The sequence below is a fragment of the Trichomycterus rosablanca genome, chromosome 25 (assembly GCF_030014385.1).
Source record: "Trichomycterus rosablanca isolate fTriRos1 chromosome 25, fTriRos1.hap1, whole genome shotgun sequence".
In the NCBI taxonomy this organism is placed as follows: Eukaryota; Metazoa; Chordata; class Actinopteri; order Siluriformes; family Trichomycteridae; genus Trichomycterus; species Trichomycterus rosablanca.
This window is the reverse complement of record NC_086012.1, coordinates 12,467,210-12,492,583: the sequence shown is the minus strand read 5'-3', so window position 1 is coordinate 12,492,583 and position 25,374 is coordinate 12,467,210. Positions and strand designations below refer to the sequence as shown.

Genomic DNA, 25,374 nt, shown 5'->3' with positions numbered 1-25,374 from the left:
GTCCATTTAATCAAAAGAGTGTCTTGAGACCAGGCTCTGTTAAACCATTTAATGTGGAAACAGTTTTTACCTCATTTTATACAATGCACATAATCATAATACCTTAATGAAAAATTACAATATTTTTTAAATATTTTAAATATATTATTTTAATATTTGAAATATTTTTGCTGCCTCTATAATCTGTAATAAAAAAAAAAACATTGTATAAAATTTTATAATAATAAAAAATAGAAGCATTTTGGTTCCCTGCTGTATTTATATACAGACTATTGTAATGCAAGAACCTTTTAAGTCTCTTTTATTGAGTGTACATTATCACATTAATGCACACTGCTTATTTATTACATGGGAACCAGTCCAAGTGTCAAGGCTACGCATATAAATGAAAGATGCACATCAGGCTGTAAGGGAATTGCTGTATCTGATAAGTTTTATGGTTGTTTTGTGTTTGGCCGCATGCAGCGCGCACTTGAATTGCAGAAGCACAGAGACACTTCAAGCCATGAGAATCACCCTGTTGTTCTGCTTCCTGCTCCTGGGCGTCTTGTACCTCAGCTTAGCACAAGGTACTTTTTACATGACATGTTTAGCAAATATATTGTTAATGCATTTATTACAATCCAAATACATGTAAAGATGCAGGACATACATTTTAAAGAATATATATTTGGTGCCCTGTCTGGTTAGGTTCGAATCTTAGTGGTGCTATTGGCCGGCTGGGTGTTTGATTGATTGATTGATTGATTAATTACTTGCAGTGTTACGGCAGCAATTCACAAACATCACAAGATTCACACAAACACGTCCATGTACTGCGAAAGGAAATAAAATAGAATATAAACAGATGTGATCGGCTATGGATGAAGGGAGGGGGGTAGCCAAACTGGATTCACCGCAACACTGACCACAATAAAGCGGATGATGAAAATGAAATGGATCAATATGCTTGCTATATGGACTAGTAGTTTAGTTTAGATGCTTTAGCCACACTGCATTTTTGCTACCAGTTGTATGAATCAATTATACAAAATATGCCCTTATCTTAGGGGTAACAGCATGGTTAGAATTACAGGGGGGATCGGGAGGTCTGACCATCCTAATGAATAATCTGACCCCTCTCAGGGGAGTTATTAATTAGTTAATTTACAAATTAGCTGATGTTGCCATTCATTTAATCTGATTCAGGCTCATTACTGTTCCAGCCTTACTGTCGCACTATATACAAATCAAAGTCCTGCAAATGCTGTTTTGACTAAATTGGCACAAATTTGCATAGACATACTCCAGAAGCTTGTGGAAAGCCTTCTCAGAAGGGAGAAGGCCGTTATGCCAACAAATGGGTAACTCCATATTCATTTCAGTGGTTTGGAATGGGATGTTCATGGTCAGGTGTCTGCATACTTTTGACTATAAGGTGTATGTTATTTAGTTTCACAAACCTCCTTGTTCAGGGTTGCGGTGGGACCAGAATCACCCAGAAACAGAGGGTGAGGGTGCAAGTACACGACTAAAGCGAATTTCTAGAATTGTTCCATGTAATGTTTTAGCTTATCACAGTTTAATGCATGTATGGTACAGTAGGAAAATCAGTGTGAATCCTGAGCTTTTTTCGCTGCAATGAGACACTGCTCCCACCTAGTGGTGATTGGGGACAATAACACCCGAAGAGTATTGGAAATGTAATTGCTCTTGCAGCGATCTCTAATTATATTATTTTCCTGTGCGGCCTGGTAATAAATGACCGGTCCGCAGCCCGGTGGATGGGGACCACTGTTGTACAGTATAGGGGCAAAAAAATATATGGACACCCCTCCTAACTATGGAGCTCAGGTGTTGAAGCCACACCCATTGCTAACATGATTATCAAATCAATCGTAAAATTAACTACATGCTTTTAATTATGTGCCAACAGTTTGCTGAGAGCCCTTTCTGTTCCTGGTTGACTGTGCCAATTAACACATTTACAGCATTTAGCAGGCACTTTTATCCAAATGACTTACAATTCTAACTGAAAACAAATTGAGGGTTAAGCAATTGAGAGTTAAGGGCCTTGCTCAAGGGGCTCAACAGTGGCACCTTGGCGGCAGGAAGGCTTGAACCGGCAACCCTCTTATTACTAATCCAATACCTTAACCACTGAGCGGTAGCTGCCCACAAAGTAAAGTCCATAAAGACATTGTATGAAACTGTCTGACCTCAGCATTGACAAATGCATTCCATCTTTGAAGCCCTGTAGAACAATAAGGCTGGTATGTCACACATGACCAGGGTTTTTAATGGAATGAAATAAATAAATAAAACACTGGCAGAATTACCCATGTTACTTGGGAATCACGCTCTCAGAGATACCCAGGATTCATGCCAGTGTGATTAAAATACATCAAAGTTGTTTTACGCAGTTTCAGGTCGAAAGTATCAGGAGTTTAATAGTAAACTGTTTCCTCTGTAGGTTCATATGAGGACTGCTGCCTACGCTATGTGAAACCGATTAATTCAAAAATTATGAAAAAAGTAATAAACTACAGAAGACAGGAGCTTGATGGAGGCTGTAACATCCCTGCCATAGTGTGAGTTATATGTGATGTTGTCTATCGTACTTTAAATTTACTATGAGAATGCTTTCTTACTGAAATTTTGTGTCGTTAAAATCAAATTACTGAAATAAAGCAGTAACAAGTGTTTTAAACTCAAATAAATTTGTGTCTATACCAAGGCAAAATGTACATTTTCGACATTTAACACACATTTTTATCCAAAGGGACTTACAGTACTGTGACAGTATACATTGATCAGCTATAACATTAAAACCACCTCCTTGCTTCTACACTCACTGTCCATTTTATAAAAGCACTTTGTAGTTCTACAATTACTGACTTTTGTCCATCTGTTTCTCTGAATGCTTTGTTAGCCCCCTTTCATGCTGTTTCACTCTTTTGTTCAACGGTCAGGACCCCCACAGGACCACCACAGAGCAGGTATTATTTAGGTGGTGGTGTGTTAGTGTGTGTTGTGCTGATATGAGTGGATCAGACACAGCAGCGCTGCTGGAGCTTTTAAATACCGCGTCCACTCACTGTCCACTCTGTTAAACACTCCTACCTAGTCTGTCCACCTTGTAGATGTAAAGTCAAAGACGATCGCTCATCTATTGCTGCTGTTTGAGTTGGTCATCGGAGGATGCTGCCCACGGGGATATTTTTGGTTGGTGGACTATTTTCAGTCCAGCAGTGACAGTGAGGTGTTTAAAAACTCATACCAGCACAACACACACTAACACATCACCACCATGTCAGTGTCACTGCAGTGCTCTGAATGATCTACCACCCAAATAATACCTGCTCTGTGGTGGTCCTGGGAAGGTCAATTGAAGAACAGCATAAAAGGGGGCTAACAAAGCATGCAGAGAAACAGATGGACTACAGTCAGTAATTGTTGAACTGCACAGTGCTTCTATATGGTAAGTGGAGCTGATAAAATGGACAGTGAGTGTAGAAACAAGAAGGTGGTTTTAATGTTATGGCTGATCAGTTTATTGTCTGCAAAGGGCTTGAAGCAGCAACCTTTTGATTACTAGTCCAGTACCTTAACCACTAGGCTACAACTGTCCTGGAACTGCCCAAGAACTCAAAATTTAGTGTAAGCAGGGAATGGTTTTACTGCAGAATTATGCCTACCACAGAAAAGATACTTTAAGCTTAATCCCAACCCTAGACTTGAATGCACAGCCAGGATTGCAAATTAGATCAAAATCTGGTCACACTGCCTCTGCTAATGATCTTTTTTTTATTTAAATCCTTAGATTCAAAACGAGGTCTGCCCGAGTGTTCTGTGCCAACCCTGATGAGAAATGGGTTGTGACCCTGATGCAACAAATCGACAGAAGGCATGTGTCAAAGAGACCAAATACATCAAAAAGGTAACCATCTACCTTAGTCACAACCACCTTACTACACTTAAATGGAATGGAATAAATGGAAGGTATTTGTACATATTTAAGCTGTTTTCTCTTTTTAACAGACGTAGGCCGGCAAAACGGAACTGAGAAGCTGAGGAGCTGAGCGCCAGACACTAAAATGTCTGGTTTGTTTTTGTGCCAGGTGATGTCGGTGCACTGGCTATCCGGTGTGCATTTCAGCCAGAGGTTTAGTTTTGCTGCTAACAACATAACACGTTCCCTCCATTATGTTAGAACCTGTTGCCTATAATGCAGTGCAGAGGTATAACCTAAGTGCTAGCCAGATGGCTGTATGACCAATTTACTGGAAGATAAAACAATGTATAAACACTGTTTAATGGCTAGTGACTTCAGAACACTCGATAACACTATAATCCAAATGTGGGTGAAACTGTTTTGCGGTCTAATCAAATATTCAGCCAATTTCCGTATGAGATTACATTGTGTGGAGTAACCTTTAAGCTGGTGTGTATATTGCATTGTATAAGCTGTGTATAGTGGGATTACTTTTTTGTTTTTTTGTTTTATGTAATATGTAATTCTTGCCAATAATTGCTTAAGTAAAATGATAAAATCTCTAACTTCCAGAAAGCTACGCCTTAAAGGAACAACAGTTTTGTTAGTTGAAGTGTTTCAAAGACTTCAATCAAATTTGGAAATATTGATAACGTTCATAGCATTTTACTTTCAGTTTTAACAATAAACCTATTGAGAAGGGCACTTTATTGCAACAAGTACTTGTAGATGTTTAACCAGACCTCTTTAAATGCTCCAATAAGTGAGACTGTAAAAAGTACTTTAAGTTCCACAGTCAGTTCATTATATGAAACTTTGATCACATCTGTGTAATCAAATGCAGTGTGTAATCATGCATTACCCTGATCTAACGTTTAGACACGCACAGAAAAAAGCTGCAAAGCTGTACAACCAATCCCGTACAGCATGGTATAAAGATATATCGTATAGCATACAATAACATACTGAATAAATAAACTACTGCTTATATCTAATAAAGTTCTCATGTTTACACCAAGCTTTTGCTGTGTATCTTGTTATAAACCACAAACTTTCTAGTTTACCTTTACACAAACAAGTGAGCCAAACCTTATTTTAGTATAATAACCAGCCCTTATATCAATTTTATATGTAAATAAGAACATACTTTTATTAAGCATTACAGTATATGAGGGGCAGCACGGTGGCTAAGTGGGTAGCACTCACAGCAAGAAGGTCCTGGGTTTGACCTCCAGGTGGGGCGGTCTGGGTCCTTTCTGTGTGGAGTTTGCATGTTCTCCGTGTCTGCGTGGGTTTCCTCCGGGTGCTCCGGTTTCCTCCCACAGTCCAAAAACATGCAAGTGAGGTGAACTGGAGACTGGAGTCCATGACTGTGTTCAATATAACCTTGTGAACTGATGAACCTTGTGTAATGAGTAGCTACAAACAAACACTATATGAGCAAAAGTATTGGGACATCCCTTCTTATCTTCGAACGTATGTGTTTCAGCCACAGCCATTGCTAACAGTTGATATAAACTAATTATACAAAAAGAAATGAAATGCATTCAACTTTGCAGCAACAGACTGTGCCCCTGTGTACATAGATGCTCTATAAAACATGAAGAAAAGCTTGGTTTAATTGACTCCAGTGACCTGCACATCAGCCCTACTGAACAACTTTGGAACGAACTGGAACATCAATTGAGGCTTTCTCAATTGGCACAAATTCCCACAGATATACTTCAAAGACTTGTGAGGCGTCTTTTTAGAAGTGTGGCTGTTGTTATAGCTATGGCTATACTTGTTTTTGAGATGGGATGCCCAACAAGCTTATTGTCAGGTGTCCAAATACTTTTGATCATATGGTGTAAATTGCTCTGGTGGTACTTAGACCTTAAACTAAGACATCCAATTCACATCATTTAAATAAAATTGTGCTGTTTTGGCACCACTGAGTACCACCAGTAGTATTTTTTACCAGATAGCAAAGCCGTATTAATTAGGTAACCCAGTAACGATTCCCAAACAGCTTAGATACTCGCTCTTAATTATCACTATCACATTAACATTAAAGCCAGTAAAATCAAAGCCATTAACTGTTACTAATATCATATACAGTATGTGTGAATGTTGTGAATAATGGTGCCTTTGTTTTTTAAAGATATTAAAATATATAAGATGTAAAGATGTTGTCAATATTGTCTCTTTTAAACTACATAATGAATATATACAGTCGATGAGTTTGACTGTACAATTAATACTGTAGTTTACAAACAATAGTTGATGATGCAAGTTTTTGGAGATGTATTATTTCCAAGAGTTGTGTTTGAGTAGCCAGGATTTCTAATATCAGTGGTGTCTATCTGTATTTTTTCCTGCTTTTTTAAAATGCCCCCTTTCCGATTGCCCATAGACAATTAAACAAAACATAAGGGTTAAGGGCTGTGCTGTGTTTAAGTGTCCGACAGTGGCAGCCTTAACCTACTGATTTCTCATACAGTGCCATCTCAGGGTTAAAAATCATGCACATTCATCAGAGGTCTTAGGCTTTGTCCTACACTGATTGAGATTTTCTAAATCTTTTCATACTAATATGTACGGTAGATGGTGAAAGACCTAAATTATTTGCATTACCTCTGTTAAGTGCAAAACGTTCTATTGATAATTTTATACTGATCATTTTCTCACAAGGTTTGGCACAGTGTGGTGAGCAATGACCCATCTTTGCTTGCAGGCTTTAGTGGATCCTCCTTTTATGTCCAATTATTATACCCTTGTCTGTTATCAATTTACGTAGTTATTGCTGAATGGTTCAAAACAAAGTAACTTAAATGCTGTATTCTATACATTTTGGACTTGGTTTGCACTGTCCCAACATCATTTGTGGGTTGCAGGCATCAAATTCAAAAATAAAGTTATATATACGTATATACTGTATATATATATATATAGATATACTGTATATACAGTATATCCCAATTTTGCATATAGGCAATTTGTCTTCCCCTGATAAAGACCCCGATCACATCCAAGGAGGGTATATTTGCCTGACACATACTCCTTGCAATGCGTGCACAATCCACCAACCAGCTCTTATTTGCCTCAAAAACATAACAAAATCTAGGATGGTTTGAGATAAAGCAAAATAATTTTAAGGTAAATTTCTTTTTTTTTTTGTACATTTACTGCAATGCAGCAATCTCACTGACATCAAAACAGAGACATAAAGAGCACAATACATCATATCTAACAGTAGGTACAGTATTGTTGGGATTTTCCCTTTCCTTTTCCAAACATACTTCTGTTCATTATGAAATTTTTCATACTACTAAGTTAATAATCACATTCGCTAAATGTAGTTTTACCTAACAGATGTCCCTTGTCCAATCATTTGGCCACAATAGCAATATATTTGAAATCTGAATACTGCCATAATATCCTCAAGAAATAGGTTAAAGGTGTGTAACATGTTCATGTTATGTCATGTTGAAGAGGAATTTCGTGTGTTATATTGTTTACAGTTGCAAAGTGCAATGCAAAGTGCATAATAAGAACTATTCCAGTAAGTACGCGAAAAGGCAAACAATAGGGTTTGCTTTAGAAGACATGAGAAATCAATCAATCTCATGTACCTAAGATTACGCTGTCACTGCATTTGGACTTCATTCAGGCATCAAAACGGTTTCTCTTCTTACCTAAGCTTACCGCTGACATTGTTCTCATTTCTATGCTTAGCTGATTGTGTATAAGCTGCCAGGTTATATTACAGTTGCCAGAACAGTGCATGTCTGAGCGTGGAGCTCATATTTTTTGGGAGTGGGTGATTCGCAAATGATGTTTTCTTTTTCAATCCTAATTTTATTTCCCAGATGAAGTGCGGCCACGGCCAAGGCATGTTAGCTCAGATAGCATCTGCATGAGACATAACTACAGACTTGTCATATTTAGTGATTTATTACCAGTAGACCCAACTTGGTGGTCTTGATACATAAGTCTTTGTTTTATTGAGTGAGTTAATAAGTGGTCAAGTTGAGGACATGGTCTGGTTCTGACATCATGATTGCATTTAGATATCAGATAAGCCACAAATAGTTCAGGCTCAATTGCTAAATGTAATACTTGCATGGAGTGTTGTTACCTGGAATTTTAAACAGTGCATAAATTTGCCAAAATCCGTCTGGTTGTTTTTCTAAAAACACGCCTCACTGCAAACCTGTCCAGTAGGTCCTGCATATTAGCATTTTACTGGTGGACCATTCACCATCCAATTATATTCATTTAATTAATCCCTGATTTTATAGATTGGTCAGTGTGGGTCCAAGCGTGGGGCCCGCTCTGAAAGGGGATGTTGGCATCTGCACAAGTAAAAAAAAAAACATCTGTGAGGAAGAAACCGTGATAAATAGAAACACTTCCACCTGAAGCGAATTAACATTCAACTAATTCAGGTGACTGTTGGTTAAAAGGAAGTGACTTGTTAATCATCTGTGCCTGCATGCCCCCTCTGCCGGCTATAAATGGCAAGGCAGAAGGACATGATTCTGTAACTTCCATAACGACACCATTCACATTCCCATTAATCCTGACCAGATTGCCAGTCCCTATTATTAATAGTGTTGCTATAACGAAATGCTACCACCACCTTATTCAGCAATGGGAATGGTTTTATATTTACGCTACGCTACTTTAAAATCAGGACAAAAAGTTCAGCTTTAGTCTCATCGCACCATAAAATTTTCCTGCAGTCCTTTAGTGTTCTCAGAGCGAGAACTTTAAACAGTTTTAAACACAGTTTCTTCTTTGCAGCTCCCCCTTAAATGCTTGGTAAATTAATTCATTCAAACAAAACTAAAGTATGGGCTTCATTTCAGGCCCTTAGGTTTCTATTGTGATTTATAACACATGCGTTGCCTCGTCAAAGCCGTGTTAGGTCCTGAAAACTGTCTGGATTAGGATCAGAAATACATTCACACAGAACTCAACAAGTCTGACAACGTATGTAAGCTTTCTAAATACCTCCGTTCCTGAAAGCCTGTCGGGACAGTCAGAGATCTTTCAGCGGCATCGTAAGACAGGACTCAAGGCTATGTCAGAATCGCAAAAATAAAGACTTAAGAAGAGTTACAGAACATGCAGTCTCGATACATGACCAAGCACTTTGATTCCAGTGTAGTAAATTGTCACGGTACAGAAACTTCATGTCAAAGTATATAATATTTCTTGTTGGTGGTAGTGCTGAAGGGTATTGCTTCTGGGTATAGTTCAAACGTCTGCTGGGGTACGGATGATTCATTTAAGCATTTTAAAAAAAGATACAATCAGTTCTTAAAAAGCCATTAATCAAAAACTGTGAATACATCAATCAATCAGTAAGTACTGTGTATCACGGTGTGTCCTAATATGTGACACACCTACAATTTCACCAAACATTTACACAAAGATCTTGTTTATACTGCAAAATTAACACTAGTTTTAAAAAGGTATATTATTGTAAACAATTAAAAATAATACAGTGACAATTCTGTTTTATTACCATTTTATTCAATTCAGGGTTACGGTGGGTACGACTGGACACCCTGAACAGGTCGCAGTCCATCACAGGCAAACACATAAACACACACCTAGGGCAATTTTAGTATCTTCAATTAACCTGACTACATGTGTTTGGACTGTGAGAGGAAACTGGAGTCCACTCCACCTGGGAATCGAATCCAGGAGGCAACAATACTACCCACTGAGCCACTGTGCAATCACTATATTAAAATATATATATATATATATATATATATATATATATATATATATATATATATATATATATATATATATATATATATATATATGTAAATGTTACATAAGAATCAATTTGAATTTATTGAATTTGAAATTAATAATAAATAGTAAACTGCTCCTGACTTTACTTTTTTTTTTAAAGACATTGGTTAAGATAATTTGACACAACAAGCAGCAATTGTGGTGGTGAAGTAGTTTCCTAAAGCTTTCGGTTATAACAAAGTTATAAAACATTTGAATGGAGAAATCTATAGGGCTGTAGCAAACAATGCAAACATTCTGGTTAGTGCAATTGGTTTAATAATCTGCAAGTAGAAAATTCATGGATACGGCTGAGCGGCCACGTGAACAACGATTGGCCTGTTGTTCATATAGGGGTGGGGTATTAAGCCGGATAGGCCTAGTTGACCCTGATTTTGGATCAAAACATTCACAAGTCACTTTAAAAGTGTATTACAAAGATATGTAATCTCTGCCAAAAAGTATGTGTTATGTACTCTAAGAGAACAGTACAGGTCTGAATGCTTGACTCCCAGGTCTGGTCGTTTGCTCTTTTATGATTTCACATTTTCTGACATGATTGAATTTACTAAAGAGAAGTAAATACACATTTTTGGATACTGATGACAGTTCCATGATGACAATGGCTGATGCAAATAATATACGTCACCACATCTAAACCCAACTGAACACCTAGACATGCTAGACGTCCTATTTGTAGATTGTAGATTTGTAGATTTTATGCCAAGCCATCCTGAAACCATTCACCCATGTTGATCCAACACCTTACAAAGTAACCTTTGGTTGGTTTTCCATTTATCACATAACCATAAAACATCCAACGTGTGATTTATTTTGGTGTTTATGTGTTCTATTCAAATGTTGAGATAAGACTTCACCATAAAAGTATGGCTTTGACATGACTATCAAGTGACCTTTGCTGAGGTTGCTAACATTCACAGAATGGAACATACATTAGAGGAGTTTTGTTTCCAGAAAGTCCTCTCCACCGACCTCCTCCTCTGAATACGATGCAAAACAATACGATACACCCCAGTTAATGGGTTCCTGCAATCCAGCTCTGCATTGTTCCTCAGAAGAACTTCTGTAATTCCCAGATTCTCCAGTACTGCTTTTACTGTATGCTCTTCCATGCCTAGAACCTTTGACGGGTCTGCCACGATGTCTGGGATACTTGGGGCTTGAGGGTATGGCTCTGGGTACTCAATGCCCCTTAACCAGATGCTGGACATGACCTGGTTGAGGGAAAAGCGTTCGATAGGGACTTGCCTCAAAAGTCCCTTAATAATCCTCTGGCATGAACCAGGCACAAACGCGGGAATGGTGTAGGTTCCACACAGGATGCCCAGTTTCAGTTTGTTCAAGCTGGAGCCATTAAAGGGGAATGTGGCTGTGACCATGAAGTAAAGCAGAACACCTAGAGCCCAGAGGTCTACAAAGTGCCCAGCATAGCCTTTGTCTTGAAAAAGCTCAGGTGCAGCATATGGTGGAGAGCCACAGGAGGTGGTGAGCTTCTCATTGGGATGGCACTGGGTTCCAAAGCCAAAGTCACCAACTTTGATGGTGTAGCCGGTGCTGTAGAACACATTCTCTGCTTTAAGGTCGCGGTGGATGATGTTGTTGTCATGCTGAGAGTAGAGAACACAGAATGATTTTATTAGAACTAGATTGATGATTACTTAGTCATGTGACTTTACCAAATCACACTAAAAGCCATCTTTAAAGGAAAGAAACTTCCAGCATCTCTAGTTTAAACTATAGTCAGTGTTTATTACTTACATTATAGTAATGACATTCATTCATTCATTCATTCATTTTCTTATCCGCTTATCCAATCAGGGTTGTGATGGAGTTCTGGAGCCTATCCCAGCATTTCAATGGGCGCAAGGCACACAGTAACACACATCGCAGGGCAGACACACACACACACATACTGTACATAGGGCAATTCAGTGTCTCCAATTAACCTGGCTGCATGTTTTTGGACTGTGGGAGGAAACCGGAGCTCCCGGAGGAAACCCACGCAGACACGGTGAGAACATGCAAACTCCGCACAGAAAGGACCTGGACCGCCCCGCCTGGGGATCGAACCAAGGACCTTCTTGCTGTGTGGCGACAGTGCTACCCACTAAGCCACTGCGCCGCCATAGTAACGACATACTAACAATTAGCATGATGACAAATGGGGTAAATTTGTGTGTAAGATGATGTCAAAGTCCTAAAACACCCAATGAAGGTGAGGTGATGAGTTCTTGAATTCAACAAAACATCTATTATTTACCTAGGGAACCTATCAACTATATCTAGGCACATACTTAAAACTACAGATCTCCTAAAGTGTCCAAATAAGCTATCATTCTCATAAATAAACCTAGATTGCTAGCTAAGTTACTCACCATGTGTCTGACAGCAGCAAGGATCTGAGAGAACACCAGTTTACTCTCCATGTCAGAAAGCCTCCCTCTGGTGGAGATCCTGGAGTAAAGCTCTCCCCCTGAAGCATACTCCATGACCAGATACACTCGTCTGAAGGTTTCAATCACCTCATACAGTCGAACTATGTTAGGATGGGAAAGTTTCTCCATGCATTCAATCTCAGAAGATAACATCCTCTGTGAGGGCCTGTTGAGATGCAGCTTGTCCAGTATTTTGATGGCCACTTGCTCTTTGGATAGTGAAAGAAAGTGAGAAGGTTGGGGTTTCCAGAGAAGGCAGATATAAAAGAGAGCATATTATAAATTCATTAAATGTATCTGGAGTTAAAAAAAAAAAAGGTGGTTCTCAAAAAATGGTTCTCAAACAGGGTACCATCAAGAGTCCTCAGTGAGATTAGTCATTAGTCCATAATCATTCACAGATGAATGATAAATTAATGTGTTTGGTACATAAACAAAAATAGTAATTTTCTGTTTTATTAATTTAGGCAGAATGTTTTCCTATCATAATGACAAATAAAGATCAGACTACATTTGATAAGTAATAATGAAGCGGCACGGTGGCTAAGTGGGTAGCACTGTCTCCTCACAGCAAGAAGGTCCTGGGTTCGATCCCCAGGTGGGGCGATCCGGGTCCTTTCTGTGTGGAGTTTGCACCTGTGTGGGTGCTCTGGTTTCCTCCCACAGTCCAAAGACATGCAAGTGAGGTAAACCCTGAGACACTAAATTGTCCATGACAATGACTGTGTTTGATATAACCTTGTGAACTGATAAATCTGGTGTAATGAGTAACTACCGTTCCTGTCATGAATGTAACCAAAGTGTAAAACATGACGTTAAAATCCTAATAAACAAACAATCATATAAGTAATTAATGCATTAATACACATTTAAAAAAAGGTTCAGAAACTAATTTTTACAAGTTATATGTAAAAATGCTTGACCTAATAAGAAAACAACAACAACCAAAAAGAAAATACACTTTGAACAGAAATTAAAAGACAACATGATCTGATTCCATACCTTTGGTGAGGTCATGGATGCCTAGTCTGACCTGGGCAAAGTTTCCACTGCCAATTATTCCACGCAGCTCGTAAAAGCCAATGCGCCGACCAAACGTAAGATCACAGATCACTTTCTCCGAGTGTTTCAGGTCACACACGGCCTGTGTAAACGGTGTGTGCTTAGCTCGCATCTCAGAGGCCTCTTCAACACTTTCTCTTTTCAGTTCCTTCATTCTGGACACAAGGTAGAACACCATGTACAAAACAAAGATAGATAGATAGATAGATAGATAGATAGATAGATAGATAGATAGATAGATAGATAGATAGATAGATAGATAGATAGATAGATAGATAGATAGATAGATAGATAGATAGATAGATAGATAGATGGATGGATGGATGGATGGATGGATGGATGGATGGATGGACGGACGGACGGACAGATAGATTGCAGGACAACACAAACACATTTACAGATTCTTCAACAAGTCACTTTTTTGGAATTATTATTGTAATTATAGGGTCCTCAAATTTAATACTATGTTTTTATTATTAATTATTTATTCAGCGTAATAGTTTGACTTGCAGCTTTGAGCTTTGAAAGCGACTATTCAGAAATTTTTTGTATTTAATCCAACTAATAAGCGAATAGGCACATTTGTAAAATTGTATCTAATAAAGTTGTATCTAATGTTTTCCTTGAGTCTTTAAGCATGTGAATTCAAACTACCTGTCAGAACTTTAAGTTAATACATTCGCAACCATCATTCACTTAATAAGCACTCATGAAGCAGTCAGACTATAAATGTTATGATCATATAACTTAAACCATGCTTACGTCTTAGCTGTACATAGCAAACTCACTTCTTGAAGTTCTTCTATCCAACACTGGTCAGATTAATAAAGCACAAGTCACAAAAAAGTGTAGAAATGCTCCTAGATCTTCACAGATCTTGTAGTTCCTTCTGATATTTTGCTCCTTTGATAAATTCCATATCAAGCTTCTGATTGAAACTTGATAATTAATTGAGAACACTTTACAAGCACTCCTAAACTAAACTGTGTTCCCCATCATGACTCTATCGAATGCTGCTGTATATTAAGCCTGTCTAATCCAGGAGCCAGACCTACTGACTGAGCTGCAGACAAAGCCATCATTCACAGACATAGAACACTCAGTCATTTACAGTGAAAGTAATGGGATTATAGATTTCTACTGTCTACTACTGGCCTCAGGTTAGGTAAAAAGTACAGACAGACACCTAACTAGGTAGGCTAAGACCTTATTAATTTCTCTGACGTACACTACTAGCAGATCATACATGCATGCATATGACACTATCTACCACTGGGAGAGTGGTAGCCTAGTGGGTAGAGCTTTGGGTTATCAATCAGAAAATTGTCAGTTTAAATCCAGCCTGTGCTTTGCAGCCAATGTTGGGCCCTTGAGCAAGGTCCTTAACACTGTCTGCTCCAGGGGCACTGTACAAGGCTGATCCTGTGCTCTGAACAAGCTTCCAGACAAGCTGGGATATGCGGGATATACATTTCATTGTACTATACTTGTGTATATGTATATATGATAAATAAATAAAGGCATTCTTCTTATACTCTGTATATGTACCAATGTTTCCCATGTAAATTACATAAGTAGATCTTTAGGTCCATTGTGGTTATTTGGATCTATAATGCAGGTTGTTTCATGCTATGTTACCGCTATTCACGTAGTACAGAGTCAAGTTTCTGTTCTTTGATCTCCTGTTTGAGCAATTTCCACCTCACTCATTACAATCATTGATCTTTAGTTACACCTTTATAGCAACACACACTCTGATCACCCTGATACCAGTTTAGTTTCTCTCTCTGATCCAGTTAAAGCAACAGCTAAGACACCTCATCAATCATTCACCAATAACTGCAGCTAACACTTCATGGTTCATTAAGGTTAACAGGAAATGCTGTCTGTAATGCATTTAGGTCCTGAAATCCACAACTTTACCATGATAATAGAACAAAAGACAGTTTTGAAGAGTACAGAAGTCATTTGACATGTGGAAACACTTTAATGTCCAACAATAATAGGGGTTAGTTAATGAAGTTGGCAGTAAGCTGATTTGTTTACATTTGTATTTCTTTCTTTTATACTTATTTAGACTTTCACTTCACCATAGCCTTTAATGTTAAAAAATGCAAACATGGCAGTTCCTTTTTAAATGGCCAGCATAGTTGGAAAATATACACTGCTGTATTTCCCCAGAGCCAGCATCATAATTGGGAATGTATTTTTGCCTCACAGCAAGATTAGTCAGGTTTCTTTCTGTGTGAGGTTTGCATGTTCTCCTTGTGACTGTATGAGTTTCCTCTAGATGCTCAATTTTTCCCCCACAAGTCCAAAGATAAGTTACAAAAAACAACTAAAAAAGGCCCCGAATGTAAGTGTAAGTACTTGTGTGCCTTGTGATAGACTGGCAACCTGTCTGGGACCCACTGACTTATAAATGAATGTTGTCTGTCAAAATGTTTGGCAGATGTACAATTGCATGCATTAATATATTTGTTTAGTCTGCTGTACATCTTTGTTTAGTCTGCTGTACATCTTTGAGGTGGCATGGTGGCTCACTGTCGCCTCACAGCAAGAAGGTCCTGGGTTCAGTCCGTTCTGTGTGGAGTTTGCATGTTCTACTCGTGTCCGCGTGGGTTTCCTCCGGGAGCTCCGGAATTGGAGACACTAAATTGTCCATGACTGTGTGATATAAACTTGTGAACTGATGAACCTTGTGTAATGAGTAACTACCGTTCCTGTCATGAATGTAACCAAAGTGTAAAACATGACGTTAAAATCCTAATAAACAAACAAACTGACATCTTTGTTTAGTCTGCTGTACATCTTTGTTTAGTCTGCTGTACATTTTTGTTTAGTCTGCTGTTCACCTTTGTTTAGTCTACTGTTCATCTTTGTTTAGTCTGCTGTACATCTTTGTTTAGTCTGCTATACACCTGTTATTGACTTTGGCCCTAAATTTAAGTTGCATTTAGGACATTCAAACTACATAATATAAAATTTATAAAGTAACTGTAGAAAACCGGGCAATCTTTTCACTTTTTATTAAATCACTGCTCGCGTTTCTGTCTAGTTGTCAAATGAACATGACTGTTGTTTTTTCGAGGTTGTGGGGGCAGTTGAGCCTAGCTGTTAAGGTACTGGACTAGTAAGTAGAAGGTTGCTGGTTCAAACCCCACCACTGCCAGGTTGCCACTGTTGGGCCCTTGAGCAAGGCCCTTAACCCTCAATTGCTCAGACTGTATACTGTAAGTTGCTTTGGATTAAAGCGTCTGCTAAATGCTGAAAATGTAAATGTAAATGAGGGTGTGCAGTTGGAAGAGGTGTGTGACATGAATAAAGCAATGAACAAGATAAATCTGTTGTATCTTGGGAAATGATGAGATAAAGACAAGTCTAAATTAAACAAATTCAAGTTAATAAATCCTTAAGAACAATGGAAACACATCCTAGACCTCGTCTGTACATGAGGTCAAGACCAGACACAAGTCCATCAACTTCGGAAAATTTACATTTATTTAAGAACAAAAATGATCCCTGTGTTTAAATAGAAATGAAGGTGTATAATGTGCCTTGTGTGCTTTAAACCCTAAAATGTATACATTAAACCCTAATATATGTACAGTAGTGCCTGTACTGTCTCTTTTAAGACACTTCCTTTACAGAAAGAGAAAAGGAAAAAAGGAAAAAAGGAAAGTGACTGTGTATGTGTTGCTTTGACCTCAAACCATTTGTTCTTGTGCTGAATAAACATAAAGGTGCTGCTTTCTTCAGCGGGGGGTGCTTTGCTGCCATCACAGCCAGTTTTCTTGCTACAGACCCCGTTTTGCTTTAACGAGAGGTGCTAAACACCTTCCTCCAGAGATAAAAGGTGAATAATGCCTTTCAATGAGAGGTGCTTAGAGCCTCAAAGCCCCTTAAGCAGTTCATTAGAGAAAGGATGGACGTGGTCAACGCTGCAACCCACTGAGATCTCAGGGCACAAAACAAGAGATCTTTACCCTAAGAGGTGAAAAACTTTGCCTTTGATCTGGCCCCCACCTTGAAGCAACATTAGAGTGATGGAAATTTGATTATTTCTCGCCCCTTTTATTTAACACCAGTTAAAAGCATTTAGCCAGTGACATTTGTGGTTAGAGAGGAGAGACATATAAATATCTCCACAAGCTGGGACAGTAAGGTCAGTCAGGCTAGACAGAGAGTTTAGTGGGACACTGTTTAACACTGAGGATTATTACTATGGACATGGTGCTGCTGTGCATAGTCGTTCTTTTCTGTGTGTGCCATCAGAGCTGTAAGTACCCTCTTTCTTTTATTCAGACACTTGCAAACATACTGTAAACTGTGGGTATTATCTGCATGCAATCAACTGTTTTGAACTTGACTGTGATTGAGACATAGTTGAATTACTCTGTTTACCTGCACATGGCTTTGTCAAACGTAATTACTGGAAGGCTACAGTCCTACAGAGATTTGTTTACCTCCTTTTTTACTCTCAGAAATTTAAGTACCGAGTTGCAACTCTGCTTGTCACTGGGGTGGTACCGTTATGGATTTTGTACCCCTATTATGTAATACTTTACATGTATTGTGTCTGTACACTTAACCAGCAAGCAGTTATCCTGTGTAATTAGCTGATTTGTAAAATCAGATACAAAGCTAAACTGTGCACTGTGGTTTAAGAACTCAAGACTGACATCATGATCCAAAAAAAACATTAATATCAGTTTAGGAAGGCTAACAAGAAAGGTAGAACTTCTGGAGATAAAGGCAGAAAGGTGTTTTAGACCTGTCAAATTTCCAACATTAGCAAACTGATCTAATGTCTTGAGTGGAAAGTTGAGTTTGAACCACCCTAAGAAATTACAGTATCATTACAGGACTGCAAATACATCCCCCCCATAAAATTAATTAACTAATGCATGGCCAACATCTTTCTTTTGGCCACATGCTCTTACCAGCTAATCAAAAGAATTAGGATGCACTGTTCAATGTTCAATTAGGATGCACTGTTCCCCTTTCACTCCACCTTTGGGTTTATGACTTACAAATAAAAACATGACTGGCTTCCTTGCTAAATGACTAGCTTGCAGGGTGAAATCACCTCTAGATAAAAATGACCCTTTAACGAGTGCAGTTCTTAAAGACAGTATGCATTAAGGTTGTCAGTACTGGTCATTTACACTGTGTGTTCTGTTTGGATCTTTTACAGTAACGGCTGTGTTGCACATGCATGCTGAGCCAAGAAACCTGTTTGCAGAAAGAGCCTGTTGCAGACGTCAGAGTCACTTTATGTACATCGGACAAGGTAAGCAACCAGGCTGCCATAGCGCCATCTATCTCTCCTGAACAAACTAACCTAACAGCTCTACATAAACACTTCATACCCATTGCAAAATCAGTGTTTCTGAATCCTGTCAAATTAGTTGAATGTAATTCAATGTAAACTGTTTGTGGTTAAGTGAACACAACATTTGTTTCCACGTGTCATTAATCAGATATTACAGGCAGTCCAGTGAACGTGGACGTGGGCATGTGCCGAACACACTGTGGCCAATCACGACCTTCATCCTTCGAGGCTGGGATGCAAAGCTACTCTAGACATTCTTCCATGCTGGACTTACTGAGAGACAAAATGGTAAGAAAAAGGACATAATAAATAATAAATAACACATATGATTATTAAGGCCATTCGTAAAACCAAATCATAGAATGTCAAGAAATGGAACTGTGTAGAAACAATGTTCCTCCTAGGTTCAAAGATTGGACTGTTTTTTTAATGTACTGTATATGGGTTATTAATAAATACATATTTTATTACAAATTATAATCTAATCAAAATATTAGATTATCACATATTGGAAAAAGTCTGGGCATAAGGCTGAAAAAACCCTCCCCTGCAGGGTATCACACACAGCCATTTACTCAAACCGTGGCACAATTTAGAGTAGATTGCATGTTTTGGGAAGATGGAATGAACCTGAAGTACTGAAAAAACGTATACCAACATACAACAGTAAAAATGCTTTTGGATATATTCTGTAATATTTACAGAATTTTTCATTAATTTGAGCCTGTCCCCCTTTCCTGCAGTTGCGCACTCAAGCTGCCCCTTCTCCTGAGCTTGTGGACTTTGGTAGAAGTGCTCCATCATGTGGTGTGAGCTCAACCTGTGAGCCCACCGGCCTGCGCGTGGACAGAGTGATGCTGATGGAAGGGGTGAAGGAGCTGGAGATCATCGAAGACTGTCACTGCGAGCCTAAAGTCACCCAGTGTCTCCGTGCACCCTCGCTCAGAACGTACTTCTTTGAAACACCCTATGAGACGGTCATCGATGTTGGAAAGTGTGTGGGCTCGAAAGGGGAACATGGTAAGAAAAGTGAGAAAAAATATATATAAAGAATAAATGCTGATGCTTAACAGTGAGATTATACATATTAACTCACTTTTTACAAATGTCAGGTCAGGATTATATACAATATATAGTATATCTGCAAAGAAGATAGTTGTTATCATAATTTTGGCTGTTGCAGTCAAGACACTGTTAGATCTTACAGTTGATCAGTCATGATCAGCCACTGCAATACCTTAGGGATCAATCTCGATCAGTTTTTCATCTCTTCCTTAATCATACGTATGATGACTACTCGATTCACCACGTGATTGTCGTGTCTCTTAATCTCCCCATACGTATGCTTAAGGAAGATACGAAGGGCTCTGGGAAAACTGATCAACCCTGAGGTATTGCAGTGACTGATCAACTGTAAGATCTAACAGACACCAACACACATAATTTCATTAATGCAATGAGGCCTGGATGATTTCAGATTCCATGGATATCTTGGATCCCCTTTCTTCCCGGGGCTCTTGGAATAATCACTGTTTTCCACTTATGGCACTACTGGCAATACTGATGTTGCAGAAATCTGCTATCTAAAAAAATCCACAATAATTGACATGACCTGGTGGTATTGAAATTCCATCAACTAACTTAGCCTCAGAACAACCTTCTTAGTTTATATAGCTAAAACACACTAACATAATGTGTCTGTAATATCTATACACCATTAATATCAGTTTTCAATTCACAAAATTAAGTCAGTTACAGCATACAGAAATACACTCTATATTTTGTATTATTTGTATTTTGTTTTACAGAGGGCTTTTCCTGTGTGCCTACCAAGTTCGACTCTGCCCTTGTGGACACTCCGAACAAAATGGAGCTAATTCAGACAGTGGCGGGGTGTGATATGAAGGAGGGCTGCTACAGAATCCCTTATGTGGAATATCATTACGAGATCACGCACAGTGAAGACGGCCATAAGGAAGAGAAACTGAAGGTGGGTTTAAATAAAAATGATAAGTCACTACATTAAATGCATTCAGCAGATGATTTTGTGTTCCAAGTTGTGATCTAAGGGTCTTGCTTAAGTGCCCGACAGTAGTAACATGACACTGGTGGGTCTTAAACCAGCATTTTTTGCTTAACCAATGAGCTACCAATGCACTCGCATTGAAATAACTGGTGTAGTCCAAATGGTTTATTAGTGTATACTGTATTATTAGCATTATACAGTACTTATGTTTTTGAAAGGGTCTTAAAACCCTTAAATTTCATTAATGCCTAATTTACAAGCAGAAATGATCCTGTGCTTAAGCAATGGCTCTCACACTTGCCCCAGCTATCACATAAAGAGGAAGTTAGTCATTTCCATTTGGTGTTAACCATGACTAATAAGTGGGCTCCATTTGCCAGACACAATGGCTAAGCCAATGATCCATTTCCCCCAACCCTAATACACATCCTACGTTTGACACCCAAGTTCTCATGGTGTGAGGCTTACTTCTCGTGTTCTTGTTACGTATCTCTTCACGTTTAAAACCCATTTGAAAATACAGATTTACTAAAGCTGCATAAAACCAAGCAGTCTTACAACCTTGTCATTATTTTATTTATTGTACAATCCAGCAGGACAAAACCCTCCAAATGGAGACCTTCAATTTATATTTAAGTTTGTTACATCAGTTCCAAACATTGTCTATATGTTGTGTAGAATTTGGATTCAACAAGCAAACGGTCTGAGCTTTTGGGCTCGTTGACTTTTGGGAAACTTGTTGACCATCTGTTTAAGTTGTAAGAAGTGTGAGGAGGGGAGGATCACAAATGGTCCCAGCAGGTGCCAAATCAAAGCGTTTATCATGTTAAGAGAACGGCCTTCCCCTGGGTTTAGAGGGCTCTGGTGAATGTTAGCGGCTTGCGGTGAGCTGATTGCTTCTCTCTCTTGTTTTGCTAATTGGCTTGCAGGAAATAGATGTGGGTAGATGTTTGGGAAGCTGCACCTCAGGAAACCGCTGTCTTCTCAGGTATGTTACAAAACAGCTGACACAACACAGCTAAGCAACACACACACACTGCACATAGGAACATTTGTGCTTACTCAGTTCTACTTTGTTCATGTTTAAAAAGTTATTAATGCAAAATAGAGTGAACTTAAGGAACAGAAGTATATAGGTTACATTCCAAATAACAAGGAAAGAACATACCTATGGTAAAATGCTATGTGCACCAATTAAAGACATATGAGTGTCATTCATAATTTCATTCAAATAAAATAAAATGTATGTTGTGTATGCTGTAATCTATACCTTATGTACTCTGTAGTAATATTCTCACATGGTGCATATAATCACAAACATTAGAATACAATATAAGATACAAGACAATACATAAAACAATTATTTTACATACAGCTCTATATAGCTAAACTGTCGTGTCTAAGGAGTTTGGCAAGTTCCACAAGTGTCTACATGTTTCCAATGTGTCCTCCTACTTCCTAAAAACAAACAGAATGAGGATCACATACTCATTTCAATATAAGGGAAATTTAAAACGGTCTAACAATCCACCTACTGGGATGTTTAGAAAGTCTCAGGGAAACATATCAAAACTCATTTACATTTTTGGCATTTAGGAGTTGCTTTTTTATCCATAGCGACTTACAGTACTGTAACAGTATACTGTCTAAGCAATTGAGGGTTGAGGACCTTGCTCAAGGGCCCATCCGTGACAATTTGGCAGTGGTTGGGCTTGAACCAGCAACCTTTTGATTACTAGTCCAGTAACCACTAGTCTACAACTGCCCACATGCAAATATATTTTACGTAAGGGCTAAAACTAGGTCCTCAGGACCCTGGTGATACATGTCAGCTGCAGTTTAGCTGCAGATATGGGTGTGTGGTTGCACCACTTGACATTTTTGGAGTTTGTAACACAGCAGACAGTTATTAATACACATACACATTAATAGCAAGAGTAAAAATAGTATATACAGTACGGTATACACTATTACTTATTATTTATATACTTAATATATATACACTGACACAGCTTTTCTAAGTTTTGAACTCATGTGTATAAATCGATTATATAAAGGAAATTATATGCTTCCAACCTTATAACAGCAGATTAGGGAAGGCCCCTTCCTGTTCCAGCATGACTGTGCCCCTGTGCACAAAGCACACTATATACGGATATGAACTTTAATGGTCTGAACAGAGCCCTGACCTCAGCCCCACTGAACAGCTTTAAAATTAACTGAAATATTAGTTGAGGCTTTCTTGACCAACATCAGTGCCCAGCCATACAAATGCTCTTTTGACTGAATGGGCACAAATTCTAGTAGACATACTTCAAAGCCTGAAGAGTAGCTGTTGTTCTAGCTGAAAAGATCACACAGAGGTCACTCTATGAAATGGGATGTCTGACAAGGTCCTGGTCAGGTGTCTGAATACTTTTGGCCATATAGTGTATAGTGTATTTTTTACTTTTACAGACTTCACCTTAGCTGTATCTACTGCACAATATTTACATATGCATAGCTTTACATATGCACAAACATGTTTAAACGTTACCACAAAAGCGATAGGAAGAGGAGGAAGTGATAAGGTGTGCAGGAAAATGTACATATTTAAATCCAGACAAATGACCTTAGAATAATAACAACATAGCTGAATTCTATTGTTTTACAAATTCCTACCTGTAGCCTTGAGTCATGTGTTATACCCTCCCTATTACACACCTAGCATACAATCCTGACATCATTCATGTCTAACTTACTGTTTTTATAACCCTCTTATGCAGGAGTGGATCAGATTCTGCAGAATGTCTGCTGTGGGCAGAGGGACAAGGAAGTGCATGTGTTCCACAGGGATACGAGAGCCACACGTTTCTCAATCAGCACGGACAAATCCGCACCGTTCTGGCCATCACTTCCTGTCTCTGCCAGTCTTAGGTCCGACATCCTCACATGCACTGCGACGATCAAGAGGACTGAATTACCAACCATATGAACTGACCGAATTAATCATATAAAGCTCTATTAAATATTATTACACAATAGCACCACTCCATGAGGTTTGACCTGTTAATTACTGTTTTAATTTGCTGACATGGCTCATGTTTAATGAGGACTTATATGCATCTGTTCCTGTAATATATGTAAATTTGTAAATATGATTTTGTAAATAAATTTGATGTCATTAATTAAAGTTATATACATCAGTGTCTACTTACTTTCTTGGCTTGTGTGAACAACACCAGAGCCCAAACATACAATAAATATATGGACACAAATTCCTACAAACAGTGAGAAGCCTTCTCACAGGAGTCACTGTTGGAATCTCCAGAAAGCTCATGGTCTGGGGTCCAAATACTTTTGGCCATATAGCGTAAGTGTATTATCTGTGGGATTACTAGAAGGATTACCTGGATTTGTAATGTAATTGATATTAGTTCAATTGCATACACATATTTTCCTTAATCCTTAAACCAGGTACTTAACCTGTAATGTAAACCAGTAATATCTCTATATTTAAATTTCAGATTTCAACGCCCCAACTAAAGTAAAGCTTGCTGGTAGACGGAATTTAAATGTAGGCTTGTGTCACTGCTTCAGGTCACTGCTTTATTCTGGTCAGGGTCACGGTGGATCCAGTTTCCCCTGGGTGCAATGCAGTAACACACCCCAGACAGAACAACAATCAACTGCAAAGTGCCCTACCCCCATCCATCCCACAACGCCCATCAGGTCATTGCACCACTGGGGATTTGAACCCTGGATTTCAGTGGTAGTGGACTAGTGCCTCATGTAAAATATAACAATAAAAACATTATGTAGGCACTGTGGTATATCAGGAACTGTGGGTGCTGCACAGGGTTTAAACTTTGCCTCTAGACAATATTTGAAGGGAAATTTGTTATGTTCTCTCTAAATCTGCATTGTTTTATGGGTTATTTGTTTTTCTCCTACCTGCCCAGCATTCCATGTGATTCTGGAGCCACTGCAGTCCTGATTAGAATGAAGTGGTTATTAGAAATAAACAAAAAATATATTTAATCATATTACTAACATTGTTCATATATTAAACTTGCAGTCTGTGTAAGATTGAATCTTTGATTTCGAATTATTTAGGACTACGTCATTAACAATAATAAATGAAAACTAATTTTAAAAATATCATTTCATTAGTTAAATCACAGTCTTATCTACTCTATTTTTAAACAGAAGATAGCTTTTAATACAAGTATACCAGCCAGTATTGAGCTTCTTCCACTCTACACATCGCTCATTAAAATGTGTTACTTTTTCAATACTTAACATGCAAGTTATTGGTTTGGGTAAACTTAAAATCACTGCTTTTTTCTAATTATAGTCTTTTACAAGGTACCAGTAGCTAACTGTGTTTAAATTTAGTGTGCAGTTCTGTGTAACCAGTGCCATCCTATTTCATCTCCCATGGATTTTATATTTATATCAAGACAGTGTTATTCTTTTTTGTGAAAATGATTTTTGTGGAAAATGAATTAAAGAATACTTAAAGAAGATGTTAAGTATTGATTTTGTTAATTGTGCATTTCTATCTAATCCTTTATCTATTCTTAGGTAAAGTTGGTATAAGAGAAACTGTGTTTGTAGAGGAGTGGCTGTACAGCACTGCTTTCATGTTGCTTTACAATAGCTCGACTTAAACGTCAATAAAGAAATCAGGCGATAGCAAGTGTGTGTGATTTACTATAGTCTGGTGAGAGAAAGTGCCGGCACA

General features: G+C 38.3%; 3 protein-coding genes across 3 annotated transcripts; 2 read left to right on the top strand and 1 right to left on the bottom strand.

Moving 5' to 3' along the window:
* Window positions 1–505: 505 nt before the first annotated feature.
* On the top strand, window positions 506–4,102 carry ccl25a (chemokine (C-C motif) ligand 25a). Its single transcript, XM_062988003.1, has 4 exons — window positions 506–569; window positions 2,453–2,570; window positions 3,803–3,919; window positions 4,021–4,102. Exons 1-4 carry the CDS (start codon window positions 506–508, stop codon window positions 4,043–4,045), a joined length of 324 nt encoding a protein of 107 aa, XP_062844073.1. The 3' UTR covers window positions 4,046–4,102.
* Window positions 4,103–10,704: 6,602 nt separating this feature from the next.
* Window positions 10,705–13,441, bottom strand: LOC134302229 (serine/threonine-protein kinase NIM1). The gene is made up of 3 exons (XM_062987264.1): window positions 13,228–13,441; window positions 12,166–12,434; window positions 10,705–11,397 (listed from the first exon to the last, which is right to left on the bottom strand). Exons 1-3 carry the CDS (start codon window positions 13,439–13,441, stop codon window positions 10,705–10,707), a joined length of 1,176 nt encoding a protein of 391 aa, XP_062843334.1.
* A 4,052-nt stretch (window positions 13,442–17,493) lies between these two features.
* On the top strand, window positions 17,494–23,564 carry pnhd (pinhead). The gene is made up of 7 exons (XM_062988193.1): window positions 17,494–17,566; window positions 18,485–18,580; window positions 18,771–18,910; window positions 19,366–19,642; window positions 20,431–20,612; window positions 21,578–21,636; window positions 23,414–23,564. The coding sequence occupies exons 1-7, from the start codon at window positions 17,512–17,514 to the stop codon at window positions 23,562–23,564; spliced, it is 960 nt and encodes a 319-aa protein (XP_062844263.1). The 5' UTR covers window positions 17,494–17,511.
* The last annotated feature ends 1,810 nt before the right edge of the window (window positions 23,565–25,374 follow it).